The sequence below is a fragment of the Natrix helvetica genome, assembly GCF_964273705.1.
Source record: "Natrix helvetica genome assembly, chromosome: 11".
NCBI lineage: Eukaryota > Metazoa > Chordata > Lepidosauria > Squamata > Natricidae > Natrix > Natrix helvetica.
Genome location: NC_138562.1, coordinates 13002402 through 13020815, shown reverse-complemented (window position 1 = coordinate 13020815; position 18414 = coordinate 13002402). Strand labels below are relative to the sequence as shown.

General features: G+C 44.5%; 2 protein-coding genes across 2 annotated transcripts; one reads left to right on the top strand and one right to left on the bottom strand.

The window, feature by feature from the left end:
* Positions 1-1493: 1493 nt before the first annotated feature.
* On the top strand, positions 1494-6451 carry RPL36A (ribosomal protein L36a). The gene is given in 6 exon segments (XM_081964165.1): positions 1494-1542; positions 1545-1618; positions 3229-3334; positions 3921-3988; positions 5079-5201; positions 6387-6451. Coding segments are annotated over 6 exon segments (432 nt in total). The 5' UTR covers positions 1494-1502; the 3' UTR covers positions 6408-6451.
* Positions 6452-6667: 216 nt separating this feature from the next.
* On the bottom strand, positions 6668-18230 carry GLA (galactosidase alpha). Its single transcript, XM_081964164.1, has 7 exons — positions 17921-18230; positions 13276-13450; positions 11656-11833; positions 10528-10619; positions 9841-10002; positions 9319-9516; positions 6668-7990 (listed from the first exon to the last, which is right to left on the bottom strand). Exons 1-7 carry the CDS (start codon positions 18097-18099, stop codon positions 7676-7678), a joined length of 1299 nt encoding a protein of 432 aa, XP_081820290.1. The 5' UTR covers positions 18100-18230; the 3' UTR covers positions 6668-7675.
* Positions 18231-18414: the final 184 nt, after the last annotated feature.

The window sequence follows — 18414 nt, the reverse complement described above, 5'->3', positions numbered from 1 at the left end:
AAGGGGGGAACCATTTATTAGACGCTAATAAAGGAGAATATTTGTAGCTCAAGGTTGAAATCCAGGGTCCTTGGTGACTCTGAGCTTGCTGGTTTCCTTGCAGATGTTTCCTGATCCAACTAGGAAATATCATCACTGCTAGCTCGGTTTGGGTTTAGCTGTGTACTGCGTGGTTCCAATTCATACACTCCATACCCTGAAATGTATGGCTCCTATAACCCAGCGAAATGAAGCTTATTCAGTAAACCAGGGGTTATACAATAATAAAAGAATAGAATAGAATAGAATAGAATAGAATAGAATAAGAGAGTTGGAAGGGACCTTGGAGGTCTTTTAGTCCAACCCCCTGCCTAGACAGGAAACCCTATACCGTTTCAGACAAATGGCTATCCAACATCTTCTTAAAGACTTCCAGTGTTGGGGCATTCACAACTTCTGGAGGCAAGCTGTTCCACTAATTAATTGTTCTAACTGTCAGGAAATTTCTCCTTAGTTCTAAGTTGCTTCTCTCCTTGATTAGTTTCCACCCATTGCTTCTTGTTCTACGCTCAGGGGCTTTGGAGAATAGCTCGACACCCTCTTCTTTGTGGCAACCCCTGAGATATTGGAACACTTGGTATCACGACTCCCCTAGTCTTTCTTTTCATTAAACTAGACATACCCAATTCCAGCAACCGTTCTTCATATGTTTTATAAATGGTTTGGTGTGCCTTTTGCAGCTTGAACTGGGAGTTTAATGTTAGTTGTAAAAATCCAGTTATAAGGGTCTTGCACCATAAGTGTCTCTGACCACGTACAAATTGCATTTACTGCATCTGTTAGCATTGATTTTAGCCATCGCCTGTCTCCTCTTTTTGCAATGATCAACATTAAAACGTGTTTTTTTTTCCAAACTGGTGTAATTGTACCAGGTCTCTTGTCGAAATCGTTGACGTTTGGTAAGCTGGATCCTTCTGACATCTGGCTTGCCCCCCCCCCACCCGCCCGGTTTGTTCAATCAAGAACTACAAGTCACGTCTGATTGATTTCAAACCACAGACTAAAGCCAAAAATAAACCAGCGACCTTCTGGCTTGTTCTGTGCATGTAGAGAGACCCAAGCCCTCGCAAGCCTGGCCTCAACAGGGATGAAATCTGCAAAGGAAAAAGTCCTAAGGTTGCAAAGGCCACCCAGGCTTCCTCTTTTCGCGAATTTCACTCCAAAGAAGCGATGACATATTTTGGTTCTGTTTTCTCTTCCAGAGAAAAAAAAATCTCTACCCACCCTTTCACCCTTCTGCTTTTTCTTTTTTTGCTTCTCTGGCATTTAAACACGGTTCCTCCTCTGGTCATTTGAGTGATTTTTGAACCTAAATCACTGACCACGCTTTCACGAAACGACGAAAAAAGGGATTATTATTATTATTATTATTATTATTGCAGTATTTACTCTTGTACACCTCCACTTCCTGCCTTTTCCGGAAGGGGGCAGCCGAGGTTTCTATTTCTTCCAAACTGTGTGGGATGGGTATGGCGCTCTATCCTCCAAGCTTCCTTCCCTTTTTTTAATGCTCTATGGTCTTTATTTCCGCTTCCGGCGAGAGGCTCCTTCTCTGGGCGCCGCTAACGTTGGCAAGATGGTGAGTTAACCGAATCCGGTTCCATCCGTCGGCGGGGCTGAGGGTTGGGGCCTCGGAGCGGGGCTCAGGGAGGGGGCCAAGACCGAATAACATGGCCGTGGGGCTCTCGTGGGACGCGGGGAAAAAGGAACGTGGTTTTATATTCGGTAAAGCCGGAGCGAAATATGGAAGGAATAAAGGACATGCTTCTCCTAACTACTAACAGCATTGCCTTTGCTTAGGCCTAGTTCCCAGTGCAGTGGCCAATCAGATCACTCAAAAAGACTCCGTGATACTTAAAAGAACCGATCCCGGAATGTCATTTTTCCTTCTCCCTCTCGGTCTCGTTTTCCTCTGTTGTGCATCTTAGATCAGGGGCCTTCAACCTTGGCAGCTTTAAGCCTGACGGACTTCAACTCCCAGAATCCCAGAGCAAGCTGGCTGGGGCATTCTGGGAGTTGATGCCCTCCAGGCTTAATGTTTGCCAAGGTTGAAGACTCCTATCTTAGATTGTTAACTCTTAGCGTCTTGATTCCCCAAGCCTGATTATGCGCTCTAACAATCCATTGTGTGGATTTTTGAATGTTTTTCATGGGCCAGCGTTGGCTTTTCCAACCCTGTTTCTCGTGAATTGGGGATCAAAAGATCCTCAGGGATCTCTGAAAGGATCAGTAAATCTGCCCATCCAGGTCATATCCAGAAATGAGTCTGGATTGTGGGTCATTTTGCAGTGCAGTGAAATGGTGAGAAATGGAGCTTTGGACAAAGCACATCAGCTATGGAAACAGATATTCTGCAGAAGAAAGTCTGAAATAATCCCCTTGGGGGTGCTTATTTGAATAGCTCCTTAAGTAGAAACCAAGGAACTGGGTTAGAAGTAACTTTCTCCCTGCTGGGGTGAATACCAGGCTTTTATTGTCAGGAAGGGTACAATCCAGAAACATGAGTCTTGGCCCAAAATGTTTAATGGCTAATATTATTCTTACAAGTTGCTGAGATGATCAGCCTTGTTCCTAAAGTGCTTCAAAATGCAAAATGTTTCTCTGTTTCTTTTGAACTGGTAAAAGAATGAAGTGCTGTGGCAATGGGAGCTAATCCAGATTATTTTTGGAAACTAATTTAGATTGACAGTTGCAATTAACAGAATAGTTAATCATACAACTGATACCAAAGGCAGAGTTTGCAACAAATGCTAAAGGAAAAGTGAGATTGGTAGTTTTTAGTTCTGCTTGCTGAAGGAAAGGCCTTCTAAGAAAGTCGGTGAGTCCTTCGGGGCCTTGAGTAAATTAATACATGCGGAATTTTAAAAAAAAATCTAATAAAATAAACCCTGTTTCTGATGAGCCAAAAGCTTTTCCTTGCTTGGGTGCTTTCAAAATTTAGGGACGTCCAAGCTAGCAGGCCGTAGTTTTGGAGGTGAAGTTCATATTTGTCTGAAGTGGTGTAGGGTTTCCTGCCTAAGCAGGGGGTTGGACTAGAAGACCTCCAAGATCCCTTCCAACTCTGTCATTCTATTTCATATTGGGAAAGATAGCAGAGTTGGAGAATTCTCTCTGGAATATTTGCATGTTTTTCCCTACATGGGGGAATGTAGAATTCTATTAATGGGTGTAAAACTGATTCCTTGACAGGTGAATGTCCCGAAAACCCGCAGGACTTACTGCAAGAAATGTGGCAAGCATCAGCCCCACAAAGTCACCCAATACAAGAAGGGTAAAGAGTCTTTGTATGCGCAAGGTAAGTTGTGTTTGGCGCATCCTTGTCTCTGTAATTAACCCTCCATGCATTAAAGCACTGCGTTCTCACTTCCTGATTTCTTTTAATGATAAAAGCAAGGGGCCCTTCTTTCCTTCCCACTCTTTGATTTATTCTTAGGCACAATTGCCGTTTGCATCAGTTTCTAAATATATATATCTAAATATATACACTTTCTTTAAAAAAGCCTTTGTTTCTTCTCTGTTAAGAGGAGAAAAGGCCCACCCTCTCAATTTATTTCCATCCAAACCAGAGGTCACGGTTTTCACAAATGTTTAAACTGCTTATGCATATTAAGAACAAAAAAGCCTCAAAAATAGGGTGGGGGGGGAGGGGAGGAAACCTGCGATTGGGCGTTCTGAAAAGCATTGGGGCAGAAGGGAATTGAAGCACTGAAACTCCCCATAAAGAATAGTAGCCATATAAATTTCTAGCTTTCAGGAGCCATAAAAAAACTTAGTAAATAAAGATGATTCGGTTGACGTAATTGGTCGTTCTTTTTCACTCATGGGGTTTACAGTTGAGAAGAAACAACACCGTGATTTTATCTGAGGAAATTTTCTTTTAGGAAAGCGGAGATACGACCGTAAGCGCAGTGGCTATGGAGGTCAGACAAAACCCATCTTTCGCAAGAAGGTAAGCTACGCTTGGAGGTCTGTTAAATCTTATTTGAAGCATTAATGTGGGAATGATTTTTTAAAATAGTTTTATTAATTTATAATATGACATGCAAAAGCAATAGGTGGCTCAGTGGCTAAGATGCTGGGCATGTCGATCAGAAAGGTCAGCGGTTCGAAAACCATAACGTAGTGAGTTACTTGTCCCAGCTTCTGCCAATCAGCAGTTTGAAAGCATGTAAAAAATGCAAGTGGAAAAATAGGGACCAACTTTGGTGGGAAGGGAACAGCGTCCCATGCGCCTTCGGCGTTGAGTCATGCCGGCCACATGACCCCAGAGACGTCTTCGGACAGCGCTGGCTCTTTGGCTTTGAAACGGACATGAGCACCGCCCCTCTAGAGTCAAGAACGACTAGCACATATGTGCAACGGGGACTTTATGCAAAAGCAAATTTTAGGGAAATTAGGAAAGGAAAAGGGGAAGTGGATCATGGGGGAAAGCAAGGGGGGAGGGAAAGGGATTAACTTCCGACTCCTTTGGTGCAGTAAAATAAGCCATTAAGACCTACCTCTCAATTCTTTACTTTTTCATAATAGAAACTAGCCATTTCTATAACAACCGGAGATCCAGAATTTGATTCTTTTTCTACATTAGGATGCTAACAGAGGCTGTAGAGGGATTAAGGCATGGTCTTTGAAGGGACAGCAGGTAGAGTTGCTTTCAAGACAATGATTCAATAAAAGAGTCTTGAGCCCAGGCCAAGAAAATAACAGGTCTCAGACAAGCCCCTCCGTAGTTGATACGAAGATAAAGTGAAGAAGAGAAGCACATTCAGACTTGCCAGATTCTCTTACTGTACCTATTGCAATAAAAACAGCCCTCCCTTTTATGGCATTGATGTATTATCTGGTCTACCTTGTTGGGACTGTGACATTAGTGAAAAGGCCCCAAGTCAAGAAAGTTTTTTAAAAAAAAGCTTTCTACAAACCCAAGTTTACTAGCCTTCAAAGTCCAAAGCTCACAGCAGACGGAGAAAACTGAGAAGGGTAGAAGTTTCTGAAATGATCTGGCCTGAGGATGTCTGACACCTTCTCCTTCCTACTTGCAGGCAAAGACCACAAAGAAGATTGTGCTGAGACTGGAGTGCGTGGAGCCGAACTGTAGGTCCAAGAGGATGCTGGCCATTAAGAGGTGCAAGCACTTCGAGTTAGGAGGAGACAAGAAGAGAAAGGTACTGTTTGTTCTGATCTAGTTTCCCGAGAGCATGAAGTAGACTCCTCATCCCCATTAAAAAAACCTTTTAAGTTAAAGGGAATTCCTCTCCAGCAAAGTCCCAGCCAACAGTCTTTCCATGAGATTTCAGGAAAGACCTTTATGGAGCTTGGAGAGCTGCCAGGCTTATATCTTCCAAATGCCACTCTGTAGCAGACAATACTTGGCAAGAAGTCAGGAACAGATCTTCACCCTAAGGAATTGAACTAATTGTCTCCTGCAAACTCCCCTCCCCTTGCGCTCCTCTTTATTCTCTATGGGAGGGGCCATTCATCATCCACCTGTGGCTTTACTCCTCAGTCGACCCTTGTTCCTTAGCTGTTCCCTTCTCCTAGCAGCTCTGCACATGCACACACTGGGAACAGACTCCAGCTGTTCTTCTGCCCCACTAATATCCGACTCCAAAGGCAGCTGATAACTGTCAGACAGCCCTGGCCCCATCTCTGCCTCCGACACAGAGCCCTCATCAGAGCCTTCCCCAGGCTTCAGGACTGGCCCATGTTCTTCCTCAACCTCCTCACTGTCCGAATCTCATTTGAGCAATTCTGGGCAGTGGTTGATCCATTTCTTTAGTGCAGGGCTGTCAAACTCACGGCCCACGGGTGGGATTCCTCATGTGCTGGCCATACCTGGTTTAGCAAAGGGGGGGAAAGTCGCGATATGTCATGTTACGCCATCATGACGAGGAGCATTTGATACCCCTGCTTTAGTGTTACGAAACAAAACCGGTCTACTTGGATGAATATGGGCTTAGCTGTTCTGGAGATAGTAGCTTTCATGTGGAATGCCAGATTACCACTGAATTGGGTGGAATACAAAGGATAAACAAAAAGCATTTGAGCAAGGAATATATAGAAATGCGATAAATCTACTAGTTTTCTTTTATCAGGATAAACGTTTGAAGTTATCCCTTTTGTTGTTTTTTGCAGCCTCTTTTTTTTCCACATTAGGAAAAAATGAGGGAGGACCAGGTTAGAAAATGTTCCATGGCCCAAGATTCTTAGATTTTTAATCGAAGTCTAGGCATATTTTCAGTTTTCTAAGACGAGGATTCTTTTCAAAATTGAAAATTCATCCAAGGAAATGTGTTTTCATTTGTCCCTAGAGCAGATGCTTAGTCAGTGTCTTATTTTTCTTTTCACAGGGCCAGGTCATCCAATTCTAGACATTCTTTGGTATGGAGCCCATTAAAATTCTGTCAGAACACAATTGATTTCTTGTACTTTCTTTGCTGCTCATTGTTGGGAGATCCTCCCCCTTAAGAGTTCGTCTGATATGAAGACTGTTCTTGCCACAAAGCACACATTGGTAACCAAATAAAGGATGCGATTAGCTGAAAAGACTGCCCCTGGTTTGGGAAAATGAGTGAGCTTTTTCAATTGTCTCCTGCCTTTTGGTAAGTTTCTACAATTCCAATTCAACACGTTCTAATTCTACACATGTATTGTTTTAACTATTATTTGGCACATTATATTCGAAAGGGCATTAAAAATCTAATCAAAATATATTATGTTCAACATTCAAGAAGTAAAAGTGTTCCACAATCCTCCCCTCCAAGACATTAATTGCAATTTTTAATGTGCGTATTTATTCAAAGAATATGATGGAAGCTATTTTCTGTTTGAAGAAACGTTCACAAAACTTTGACATTTTATTCTCCTTCCACGAACTGGCTCAAAACAGTTGATTAGATTCCTTTGGTCATCTCCGTTCTCCTTCAAGAAGAAACAGCAACTGGAAAAAGCGTGACAGTTTCGCTGACTTGATCATAATCTGGGCCCTCAAGTCAGTGGCTGCCTTGGACAAAGCTAGCATCAGTGCAGGCAGAAAAGATTTATTGAAACAATGGAGAGGGAAATCTTGGTGGGGAGGGGGAAGCATTTTAATGAACTGCAAAATTCAGGTTCAGACGTTAAGGCTGGAATTCTCAAGGTCAAAGTCGTAGTAGTGCCATTCCGTTGTAGGTGCAGAGCCTACATCAGAACTAAAATCTGTTGGATTTTAGGCGTAGCAAAGTGCACAAAAGAGGATTCTCTCTTAAGAATTTCTTTGGTTATTTCACAATTTACCCGTACAGCTATTATATCCTTATGTCTCTCTTAATTTTCATCTAGTGATTGTTGAGAAGCAACTGCAAGTATATACAAGTGCGGCCATCTTTTTTGTATCCCGGGAAAGCCCACCGCACAAGAAAACAGGCTAATATTGTAACACAACACTTGTGTTTGTATAAAGCCACTTGACAAACACGGTCAAGTGAGCTAACTTTTTTTTCCAGCTGTGCCTCCAGAAAGACAGATAATGTCATCCTTTTGAGGCTTAAAAATCTTCAGAATCCCCATATCAGCATTTTTTGACAATCCGTCTCGAAGCAAAGACTACAAGCAATTTTCCTTTCATCGCTTCAGGAGGTTCTTTAGGCGCTGCCTTAGATCATAAGAAGTCTTTAGGGTGTTTTTTTCCATTGCCAATAAAAAGTGTGTCTCTGTTCACAACTATCTTCAGCAGCACCGTACCGGTTGGGTTCACCTCCAGCTTCAAAAACGAAACCCAGTTGTGTAGCCCCAAGTCTCTCCTGGTAGGAAGAATTTGCTGGATCAAACAACTGGGATTGCAAGCTAAGCCATTACCAATGATCATGGTGGCGAGGAGATATGCCTTTGGTCCACCCATCTCCTGGCGGTTTATTACAGCTACGGCAAAAGCTCCTTCGGAGAGCGGCCGTTCCCACAGCTCAAAGGTTTTGTCCTGGAGAGAATAAATAACATCAGTCAGAAGAAGTCTGAATGCACCATTAATCAGATTACACAGAGACTAAGAATTCTCTTTTAACAACCCCATAATAATCCCTCGTAGGATGGAGTCTGGGCAAGTGAGCTGAGCTAGCAGAGTGTTTTAATGGCTAGATGCCCTTCCTGTTGCCAATGCGGAGTTTTGTTCAGCAGATACATTCTCATTCTGCCCAGAGAGAGAAATATCTGCCTGTACCTAGGATCGAACTCACAGCCTCCTGATTGTGAGGTGAGAGCTCCACCTCTAGGCCACCGCACCACTCTACACAGCGACCAAGAATGGCTGCAATTAATCAACCAAGTCTACCTATTTGATCCTGTTGCGGAGGGCCTCATTTAATAACCAGACTGTGAAATTAATAAGCATTGAGACATACCCTTCTTGCTTCTCAAAGTTAACCATCCCCAAGGATACACACAAGACTGCTCTTTCAAATTAGTATCGATTCCTTGTAAATGGCAGTGTATTTCAGTGTACACTATTACACCAAATGCAAGTATACTAAAGCTAATGGAATGTGTTTGAAGGAGGTTGGAGCTATTTAATTCTAAAATATTCCTGGTGATTATCATTTATGCCATGCCACATGCAAATGGGAAATGATGCAAGCAATATAATATATATATATATATATATATATATATGTGTGTGTGTGTGTGTGTGTGTGTGTGTGTTGTATTTGTACTGATAAATAAAGGGAGACTAGTATAGATCTATTTCGAGCTAATTAGCTCTCATCAGCTAGCCCTACCCTTACTGGGATATATATATAAGCTTAAGGGAGGTTTATGAGGCTAAAAACAAAACACGGGGAGGCAACCCCCCCCGGCCCATTCTGCCTAGTGTAAATAGAATTTAACATACATTTAAAGGCTTTGTCTAGACTGGATGCAAGAGACTTGTATGTTTATTCAAGGATGAAAATGCTGGTTATATTCAAAATCAGATAAACGGGAGGAAGGTACCAGAGGTGGCATTCAGCAGGTTCCAACCAATTTTGGAGAACCAGTAGTGGACATTTTGAGTAGTTAGGAGAACCGGTAAATACCACTTCTGACTGGTCCCACCCCCCATCTATTCTGTGCCTCCCGAGTCCCAGATGATCGGGAGGAAATGGGGATTTTGCAGTAACCGTCCCCCTGCCATTCCTACCATAGAACTGGTAGTAAAAAACATTTGAATCCCACCACTGGGAGGTACCTTAAATCACAATGATACGGTAATATACTTGCACACTGCCAATGAAGACTTTTTACAGCCGGAGTCTCCATGGATGGACTTACCTTGGTGATTCGGTAGCCCTGCTTGCCCAGGGGATCCTGGTTGATGGCTATCACTTCCTTGTTCTGGAGGAGAGCCTTGGACTTGGAGCTGATCTGACGCAGGTCGTTGGACATCAGGAGCGGGGCCGCCATAATAGCCCAGAAGGCCATCTGTGTTATTTGCTGGTCCCAGCTCAGGCCAAAATTCCCAATCACCAGCTGGAAAGAAAAGTTCACAATGGATGCCTTTCGTGTTACAAAATTCAGCTGGAGGGCAGGAATTGAAAAGACTGGCACCTTCCCCAGGTCCATAAAGGATTGTAGAAACCCTGACTCAGCCCCTGGGAGATCCCCCTCCCAAGAATCAAGTGGCAGGTGATGGGAAGATCGCTTAGAAACTGAGTTGACACTGTTAATTCCAAACCCAACGCTCAAAGAGGCACAAAGTCCAGTTCCAATTTTTTTTATTTTACTACCCAGTAGTAATGGCGACCAAAATCCACCCCTGGCTGGGATAAATGACCTCAGGGCAGCTTTCCTTACCATGTCTGGGTCATTCCAGCCACCTGGCCCAGCTATGTCAATCAGAACGTCCTGGTTAGAAGAAGTCCAGTCTAAGATATCCTTGATGCTGCTCCAGGCATCCGAGATGTCACCGTAATTCCTCCAGTAATTGCAGTATTGCTTAATTTCTGTATAGTTGACCTGCCAGGAAAGAGGCAAAGGAGAAGCACGCATTTCATACCTTTAGCCCTAAACGTGGAGTTGGACACACTCCATTGTAAAAAATATAGAATGGAACAGACTGGTTTTTGTCTAGGTTGCAAGTGGGAAAACCTCAGAAATAAATCCTGCAATGGGGACAAATGTGAGAAATTGTAGGAAGCTGTTTTAATACGGAGATCTCTGCTTGACAAAAGTTTTCCCCGAAAATACGATGGTCTTATTTTCTTTTGACCTCTGAAATAAGCGCTTGGCCCTGTTTTCGGGGAGATCTTATTATTTTTGAGGTGCAGGAGGCAGCAAGCATGGTCACTTCATGGCTGCTGCTGTATTAAAATATTTTTTGGGAAGGGCTTATTTTAGCGCATGTGCTCAATAGCCCCCATTGGGCTTATTATCCGGGGAGGTCTTATTTTCAGGGAAACGGTACGTATTCTTTACCAGATACATACAACCTGGTGACTGTCTTCTCTTCGAATGAGCTCAAAGGAATCCTCCCCCCCTTACCTTTTTAAAGGGTCTCTGGTAAAGTGGCCATTCACAGGAATATACAATACTTCTGCCAGTTTTATTCAAAGCCGAAGACATTTTCTTATAACCTGGTAGGAAAAAGAAGCACTCCCTACCATCAAAATATTTCAGACATTTCCAACATCCGCAACAAAAGGTAGGCCTCCATCAGCCAAGCTTGACTTCAGGCAGTCCTTGTTTAGTGACCATGGTTAAGATTGGCAACTCGGTCATTAAGTGAAGCAGTTGCTAAGAGAAACCACATCCGCGGTTACCACCTTACTTCAACTTTCCTTTGCTTATAGACCTGCGATGGTCACAGATGCAGGGACTTAATTGCAAAAATTCCCGTTTGATTTTTGTGACTCTGAATGCTTGCTAAAAGAGGCAGCTGCTGGATAAGGACCATCTTTATTTAGACACAGAATCATAGGCTTGGAAAGGACCATAGAGATCTTCTAGTCCAACCCTCTTCTCACAGCAGGACTCCTCGGATCTTCCCAAACCAACAGTAATGAGCAGTAGAAGCACTCATTAAAAATGGCAGACAACTTAAGATGGCATTAGTCCTAGACAACTGGCAGGAAAGCACAAATATCAATAGCCAAAGTCTAGAATGGTACTGGCATATATTTATAGGGCTTTCCGTATAAACTAACAATACAGAGGCCAACAGTGGCTTGTCAGCTATACTTCATCACAGGGGTTTCCAACGTTGGCAACATTAAAAGTTGTGGACTTCAACTCCCAGAATTCCCTGGCCAACAAGCTGTCAACGTTAGACAACCCTGCTTTATGAGATATTGATAACCCAGCGCTGCCTGGGTATTTATTTATCCCAACCCTCCTTCCATGAATGTCGCCATAATTTCTAATGTCAGTTTTTCCCCCTTACCAGAGGGAGCCCCCTTGTGGAGTACTGTGAAGCCATTACCAAGGCAACTCCACAGCGCTTTACAGTAGAAGCCATTTTAAGGCAGTACGGTAGAAGACATTTTAAGGCACAACAGGCTGTATCTTAACAGAGGGGGGGGATAGAGTGAATCTTTCCAGCTGTGGCTTATTCAAGAGATCACAGGAAAACCAGCTATGGCTTAGCATCTTGCATGAACGTAACAAACACACCTTCAGCCATCTCATCCAGAGTCCCAAAGTAACACCCGTCGAATTTCAGCAGATCCACCTCCCAGCTGGCAAAGGTCTCTGCATCTTGTTCGTAGTGGCCGTAGCTTCCGGGAAAGCCAGCACAGGTTCTGTTCCCAATGTCTGCATAAATGCCCAGCTTCAGCCCTTTGGCATGGACCTGAATCACAGAGGCCAGTGGGAAAAACGAAGACAAGATCAGAAAACGGCAAGCAAGTTGTATTTCCTAAGCATTCCTCAAAAAATAAAACATACTCAAATTAAAATTTCTGAGAGCCTGGCAATTCCCCAATGCGTGGGCCTACAATACTCAAAATCCTCCAGCAAGTATAGAATGCAAAGCTGTACCAGTCTAAAACATCTGGCCCATTTTGGATAGGCAGCTTTTAAGGGAGGGAAGGGGGGGGGGGGAGACCAAAAAATCATGCCATCACTCAGCAGAAGTCCAGATTGGAGACAGAGATTACCATATTTTTTAGCGTATAAGATGCTCCGTAGTATAAGACACACCTTAGTTTTTTGGGAGGAAAATAAGAAAAAACAATCTGCCTCTGCCTACCAGCATCCATGGTATTCATCTGGCTAGCGTCCTGTCAGTGTGTGAGAGAATTGAGGGCTGTTTGGAAACAAACAGTATTTGCTGTGTGAGCAACAAGGAAGGAGACAGCAAGGAGCCTGGGCGTGGCTTGTTCTGTACTAAAGCTGCATGCTGTGCTGATATCTGAAACTAAAAGTGAAAGTGAAACTTCTCTGCTGAACTACCAGGTAGGAAAACCTGCTTTCGGAATTGTGCATTTACTTAATGCGTTATATTATATATAAAGAGAAGTTATTAAATCCTGCTGAATCAGCTACTAGCGTGTGCTTTCTGAATGTGATTGCTGCTGCAAACTCTGACACCTCCTTGCAGCAAATAGCGAACAGCCAGGCCAGCTTCAGCACATTATTGCAGCCTGATTCAGCCTGAGCAGCTGATTGGCGGGTGGATCGGCCTCCTGGAATACCCCCAATCAGCTGTTGCAGGCTGCAGGGATTGCCACAGACCATCGCCTCCTCCGTGGCTCACGTTTTTTGGCTGGATTCGGTGTATGACACACCCAAATTTTCACCCTCTTTTGGGTGGGGAGGGAGTGCATCTTATACTCCGAAAAATGCGGCAGTTAAATTATTAACACATACTAGAGGAAATACCCAAGAAAAACCACCACCCACAGTTGTAGTCTACCTTTAAATATCAGTCGCCGAAGACAGAGAACAAGGAATCAGATGTCCCATTTTCCAAGATTTGAGAAAAACAATTCATCCAAGTCAGAGAGTCAAATTCCACCCCAAGTTAGGTCTTTTTGAGTTGACCCAGCAGAATGATACTTATGGAATTGTAGAGACAGTGAGTTAGGAGAGTAATTTAGGGTTGGCCGTTAGAAATTAATATAGAAGGCAAAATATAAATGGGTTTTGTTTAGGAAACCTCTCCCACCTTCTCTAGAGGGAAATTGAATTAACAGCTTGAGTGGTTTCCATCAATCCAGCATTCCCAAATTTTCCAGCCACCCCAAGTTGAAAAAAACTCCCAGGACAAAAAATTCCCAAGCACCCACTCACATAATCTGCGAGTTTCTTAATCCCACTGGGGAAGCGTTTGGGGTCTGGCTGCAGCCGTCCCTGTTGATCCCGAGTGGGAGCCATCCAACAATCATCGATGCACAGGAAACGGTACCCAACATCTTTCCATCCCTCTGAGGCCATCCGGTCAGCCATCTGCATGAAGAGCTGCTCACTGGGAGAAGAGAGGGAGGGCAAAAGGCCAGGGGTGAATAAGGAAGTAGAAACTGAAAAAAAGAGAACACTCATTCATTCCCTAGAAAGATTCAGATTGTCTATTCTGAGTAGCAACAGGCTGTCACTTCCTACCCAAGGTAGCAATGTTCTACACCAAGGGTTTTCCAAACCCCAGTCTCTGAACTGGCACTGAGCCATCGCATGCCAGAAACCAGGCCACACTGTCAGATTGCGCACAGTGTGACTATGTGAGGAGCAAGTACAGTAAACAGAGGTTTGTATTTAAATAGTGGTTTTATCTACAAAGAATATATACATACCCGTACTTTAGTCAGACCTCAAACAAACAGCAATCAGCAATTACAGCATGGAAGCATACATGGAGAGAGAGATACGCCTCAACAGGGCCTCTTCTTATTACAGGCTCTTAAAGTGATATTGGCCCAAAAACCTTCCTCACTCATTCTCAACATTACATCATCATAGCAGCTGGTCTTACACAAACAAGCAAAGCCCCCATTGTGAGATGAAGGCAACATGCGAAACCATGTTCCCTCCGGTCCACGGGAAAAACATCTCTCTCCAGTCGCTGGTGCCCAAAAGTTTGGGAGCCATTGTTTTAGGCAAAACTTAGGATGTTCTGCATGCAATTATGGGCAGACCTCTTCCTCCTCCTAGGCTAAAGGCTAAGTTTGGCCTGTTTTTCACATTGCAATTGGTTAGGTAGTCCTTGACTTACAACAGCACTGAAAAAAGGGACTTACGACCGTTTTCCACACATACAACCATTGCAGCATCTAGCATGTACTCACATGATCAAAAACCAGATGCTTGGCAACTGGTTCATATTTATGACGGTCGCAGTGTCCCGTGGGGTCAAGTGATCCTCTTTTGCGAACTTCTGACAAGCAACGTCAGTAGGAAATCCAGATTCAGTTTACAATCAGGTTACACCCAAGTGCAATGATTCCCTTAGCGACTACGAACAAGGAAAGCCATAAAAAGGGCCACTTAAAAAAAATGTTTCACCCAGCAACATCATTTGGGGCTCAAATGTGGTCACAATTTGAGGACTACCTGCTCGGTGAGTGAAGTAGAAGTGGGTGGATACACACAAGAAGGGCTTAGCAATCAGGGGCCGCAGGACCCCTTTCCACCACAAAACACTTGGGAAGACTGTAAGACGGGAGTCCATTCAGAAATTCCCAAACACGATTCTAAACCGTTCAAGTGAGGATAAATACACGAGAGGGTAATTTGACGATATGTTTGGGGGGGGGGGGGAATAGAGAGTCGACGTGGCACAGTGGTTAGAGTGCAGTACCACAGACTACTTCAGCTGACTGCTAGCTACAGTTTGGCAGATCGAATCTCACCAGGCTCCAGGTTGACTAAGCCTCCCATCCATCCGAGGTGGGTAAAACGAGGGCCCAGATTGTTGGGGGCAACAGGCTGACTCTGTCAACCCCATCGAGAAAGCTGTAATGCAGTGTGAAGTGGTATAGAAGTCTTAAGTGCTATCGCTAATTATCTGTGGGTTTTTCGTGGAAATAATGACATTCAAGATCAGGAAAAGGAATAACTGGGTCAAATAGTTTAAGAATGACTGATCTGTTGTAAGACAATCTCCTCTGCTCCTGAAGAAAAAATCACAGCCTAAATTAAAATGGCTAGAAATGACAAAACATCACGCGTCCGCGCTGTGTTGTTGATGAAAATGCTACCCAAATTCCACTTGTAGCATTCCAGCATTTAAAAAAAACCCAACATTTCTACTAAAGCTTATCACCGGGACCGACGGAGCATTTTTTTCCTCAAGAAACATTCATATGCCACGCTGTTTGAGGAAAGGACTTTCTGTTCTGTAATTGGCCCTGTGTATTGACAGCCGGATATAAAAAACATATCACGAGATACTCGCCTCAAATCACTGAAATGAGTCACAGATATTCCTAGATTAATGGCAGGTTCTGCAACCTTTAGAGGAAAAACTTCCACCAAAGGAACATGCTGGTTCTTGTTGGTTGCTGTCCATTTGTTTTTATTTGGTTTGCTATGGGATGCAGTGGCTCAGTGGCTAAGACACTGAGGTTGTTGATCAGAAAGGTTTGGCAGTTCGAATCCCTAGCGCCACATAACAGAGTGAGCTCCCGTTACTTGTCCCAGCTTCTGCCAACCTAGCACTTCGAAAGCACATAAAAAATGCAAGTACAAAAATAGGGACCACCTTTGGTGGGAAGGTAACAGCGTTCCATGCGCCTTCCTACCGGCCACATGACCGCAGAGACATCTTCGGACAGCGCTGGCTCTTCGGCTTAGAAACGGAGGCGAGCACCGCCCCCTAGAGTCGGAAACGACTAGCACATATGTGCGAGGGGAACCTTTACCTTTTCGTTTAGTTTTCTTGTATGTAACAATTGTTTTGTGCTGAGAACTTTTTTCTCCTTGCTCTACAAAGAAGGCCAAATGCAATTGCAGAAAAAGGATATAATGGGTAATGACCAGGTTTGCCTGTTTGGAGCTTAATTTTACCAGTCTTAGCTATCTTTAAGCCATGTTTTATGATGAAGCATTTTTTGTGAACCCATTATTTCTGATAAATCCCTATACACTGCATTAAAACTTGGTTTGTTTAATCCTAGTTTATGAAACCATGATTCATACTTCGCTCTCTCTACACACAAACCCAAAGGCTAGGCCCAGACGAGCCCCTTATATCTTAGCACAATGTGAATTCAACCAGTGCTTTATCCTGGCGTAAATCAACTAAGAGAGGCTAATATTGAGACTACCCCATTCATTTCAATTCTTATTCTTTCTGAGGCTTGAAAACCTGTCCTTTTCAGCCAATGGGAAAAGGGTGGGTAAAAAAAAATCAGAACCGCATGGGGATTGGTCTGTTTCTGGACTTTGGAGCCAATGAAATGATCACGCTTAGGACCAATAAAACGGTTGAGTTCGAGACTGGGCCACCAATCAGATGGGAGCTAGAATGGAGGGAAAACAGTATAAAAGGGGCCCAAGAGTGGGTCAGACTGCCTGGAGAAGAGAAGGGGAAAGGAGGAAGAGAGAAAGAGCTGGAAGTGAAGAGAAGACTGCTGAGGCACTAGAGAGAAATCCTATGAGAAAAAGAGCTGGAGCACTGAAGTTCCAGGAAAAGGAGCATGTATTGGAGCCTATGGAGAAGTCACCCTACAAACCAGTTGGACCAGTGTCCTGTGGGAACAGCATACTGGGTCCCTTTGCTGAAGAAGATCTAAGGCAAGCAAAATGCCCTCAGTCCATCCTGGCATGACTACAGATGGATGTTGCAAATTCTGCTACACTTGAAATACACTTTGGTCTTGACTCTTTCTCTTGTGCAACCTCCTCAGCTGATTTAACCACAGCCCAGGATGTCTGAGGGAGAGAGTAGGACAGTGGTGGCTAACCATTTTCTCCTTGTGTGCCAAAATTGTGTGTGCGCTTTGCCCATCCCTTTCGCGCTCACTTCCGCTTTTCTTCCTACTGAGATATGGTGGTGCTGTGGTTAGAATGCAGCATACCAAGCTGATTCTGCTGACAGCCAGCAGTTCAATCTTGACTGGCTCAAGGTTGACTCATCCTTCCAAAGTCAGTAAAATGAGGAGCCAGATTGTTAGGGAACAGGAAGTGGTGTATAAAGTCTAAGTGCTGCTATTGCTATTAGTTCATTTGCAGATAAGAAGCTTTTAAAGAGGAGCTGATAGTATCACATTTTAATCCCACGTTCAGCAAAGAGCAGGGTGCTTTGAGGTGGCTTCTCTGACTTGGGGTTTGGGAAGGCAGAGATGGGAAGTCAAAAGTGGGGTGGCTGGCTGCCACCCTTCCCAAGGTGACCTCAAGAGTTCAAAGAAGAGCAACAAAAATGATTAGGGGACAGGAGGCTAAAACATACAAAGAACAGTATGCCTAGTTTAATGAGAAGGACTAGGAGACATGATAGCAGTGTTCCAATATCTCAGGGCAATTCCAATTGCCCAAAAGAAGTCAAGCTATTCCCCAAAGCACCTGAGGGCAGGACAAGAAGCAATGGGTGGAAACTAATTAAGGAGAGAAGCAACTTAGAACTCAGGAGGAATCTCCTGACCCTGAGAACAATTAATCAGTGGAACAAACTGCCTCCAGGAGTTGTGAATGCTACAACACTGGAAGTTTTAAAGAAGAGATTGAATAACTATTTGTCTGAAATGGTGTAGGGTTTCCTGCCTAGGCAGGGGGTTGAACTAGAAGACCTCCAAGGTCCCTTCCAACTCTGTTATTCTATTCTATTCTACCTCCAGTGGGAGGAGACTCTACTGCGACTCTCCAAAGAGGAAGAAGCCCCCAAATTTCAGCCTTCGGGGACGGGGAACCCCAGCACTTTCTGGACTACAAGTCCCATGTTCCTTCCTCAGGGAGGGAAGAAGTCCCAATCCAAGGGTCGGCATTCAGCCTCCTCTCCGCCTACCTGATGCAGTCGCGGGGCTCCCGCTCGCAGTCCGTCTGGCAGAGGAAGCGCTCCCAGTGCAGCCAGCCCATGGGCGGCGTCCGAGCCAGCCCGTTGTCCAGCGCGGCGGCCAAGCCTATCGCCGCCAGGAGGGCCGCCGCTGCCAGCATAGCAACCCGCCCGCTTCGCCCTCCGGCCATCCCGGCTTCTTTCCGTTCCACCCCAGCGATTCACGGCCGGACTTTCCCGTTTCGGCCAATCGCAGCTCTCCCTTCCCTCCTTGACAGCCAATCGCAGCCTCCTGCTCTTGCCCCTCGGGCCAATCCGAAGGCCCCGGCGGGCTCAGCCAATCGTCTCCCGCAGGACGAAAAGAAGTTTGAGGGGGGGGGAAAAACAGCAACTTAGGGACTTCCCCCCCCCTCTTGTGATGGAAGCTGGGTCACGTGACGCGGATCACGTGACGACGCACGAGGCAGCGGTTAACCCTTTGCAAGCCTGCAGTCCGGTTTGCCTTT

Bases quoted from the DNA above. Each gene is read 5' to 3' on its own strand.
- GLA (XM_081964164.1), bottom strand. From the start codon at position 18,099: ATGGCCGGAGGGCGAAGCGGGCGGGTTGCTATGCTGGCAGCGGCGGCC. The intron at 10,003-10,527 runs GTAAGGGGGGGA...CTTTCCTGGCAG, and splicing joins ACCAGAGACCCTTTAAAAAG to GTCAACTATACAGAAATTAA. The intron at 9,517-9,840 runs GTAAGGAAAGCT...TTTTCTTTCCAG, and splicing joins GCTGGAATGACCCAGACATG to CTGGTGATTGGGAATTTTGG.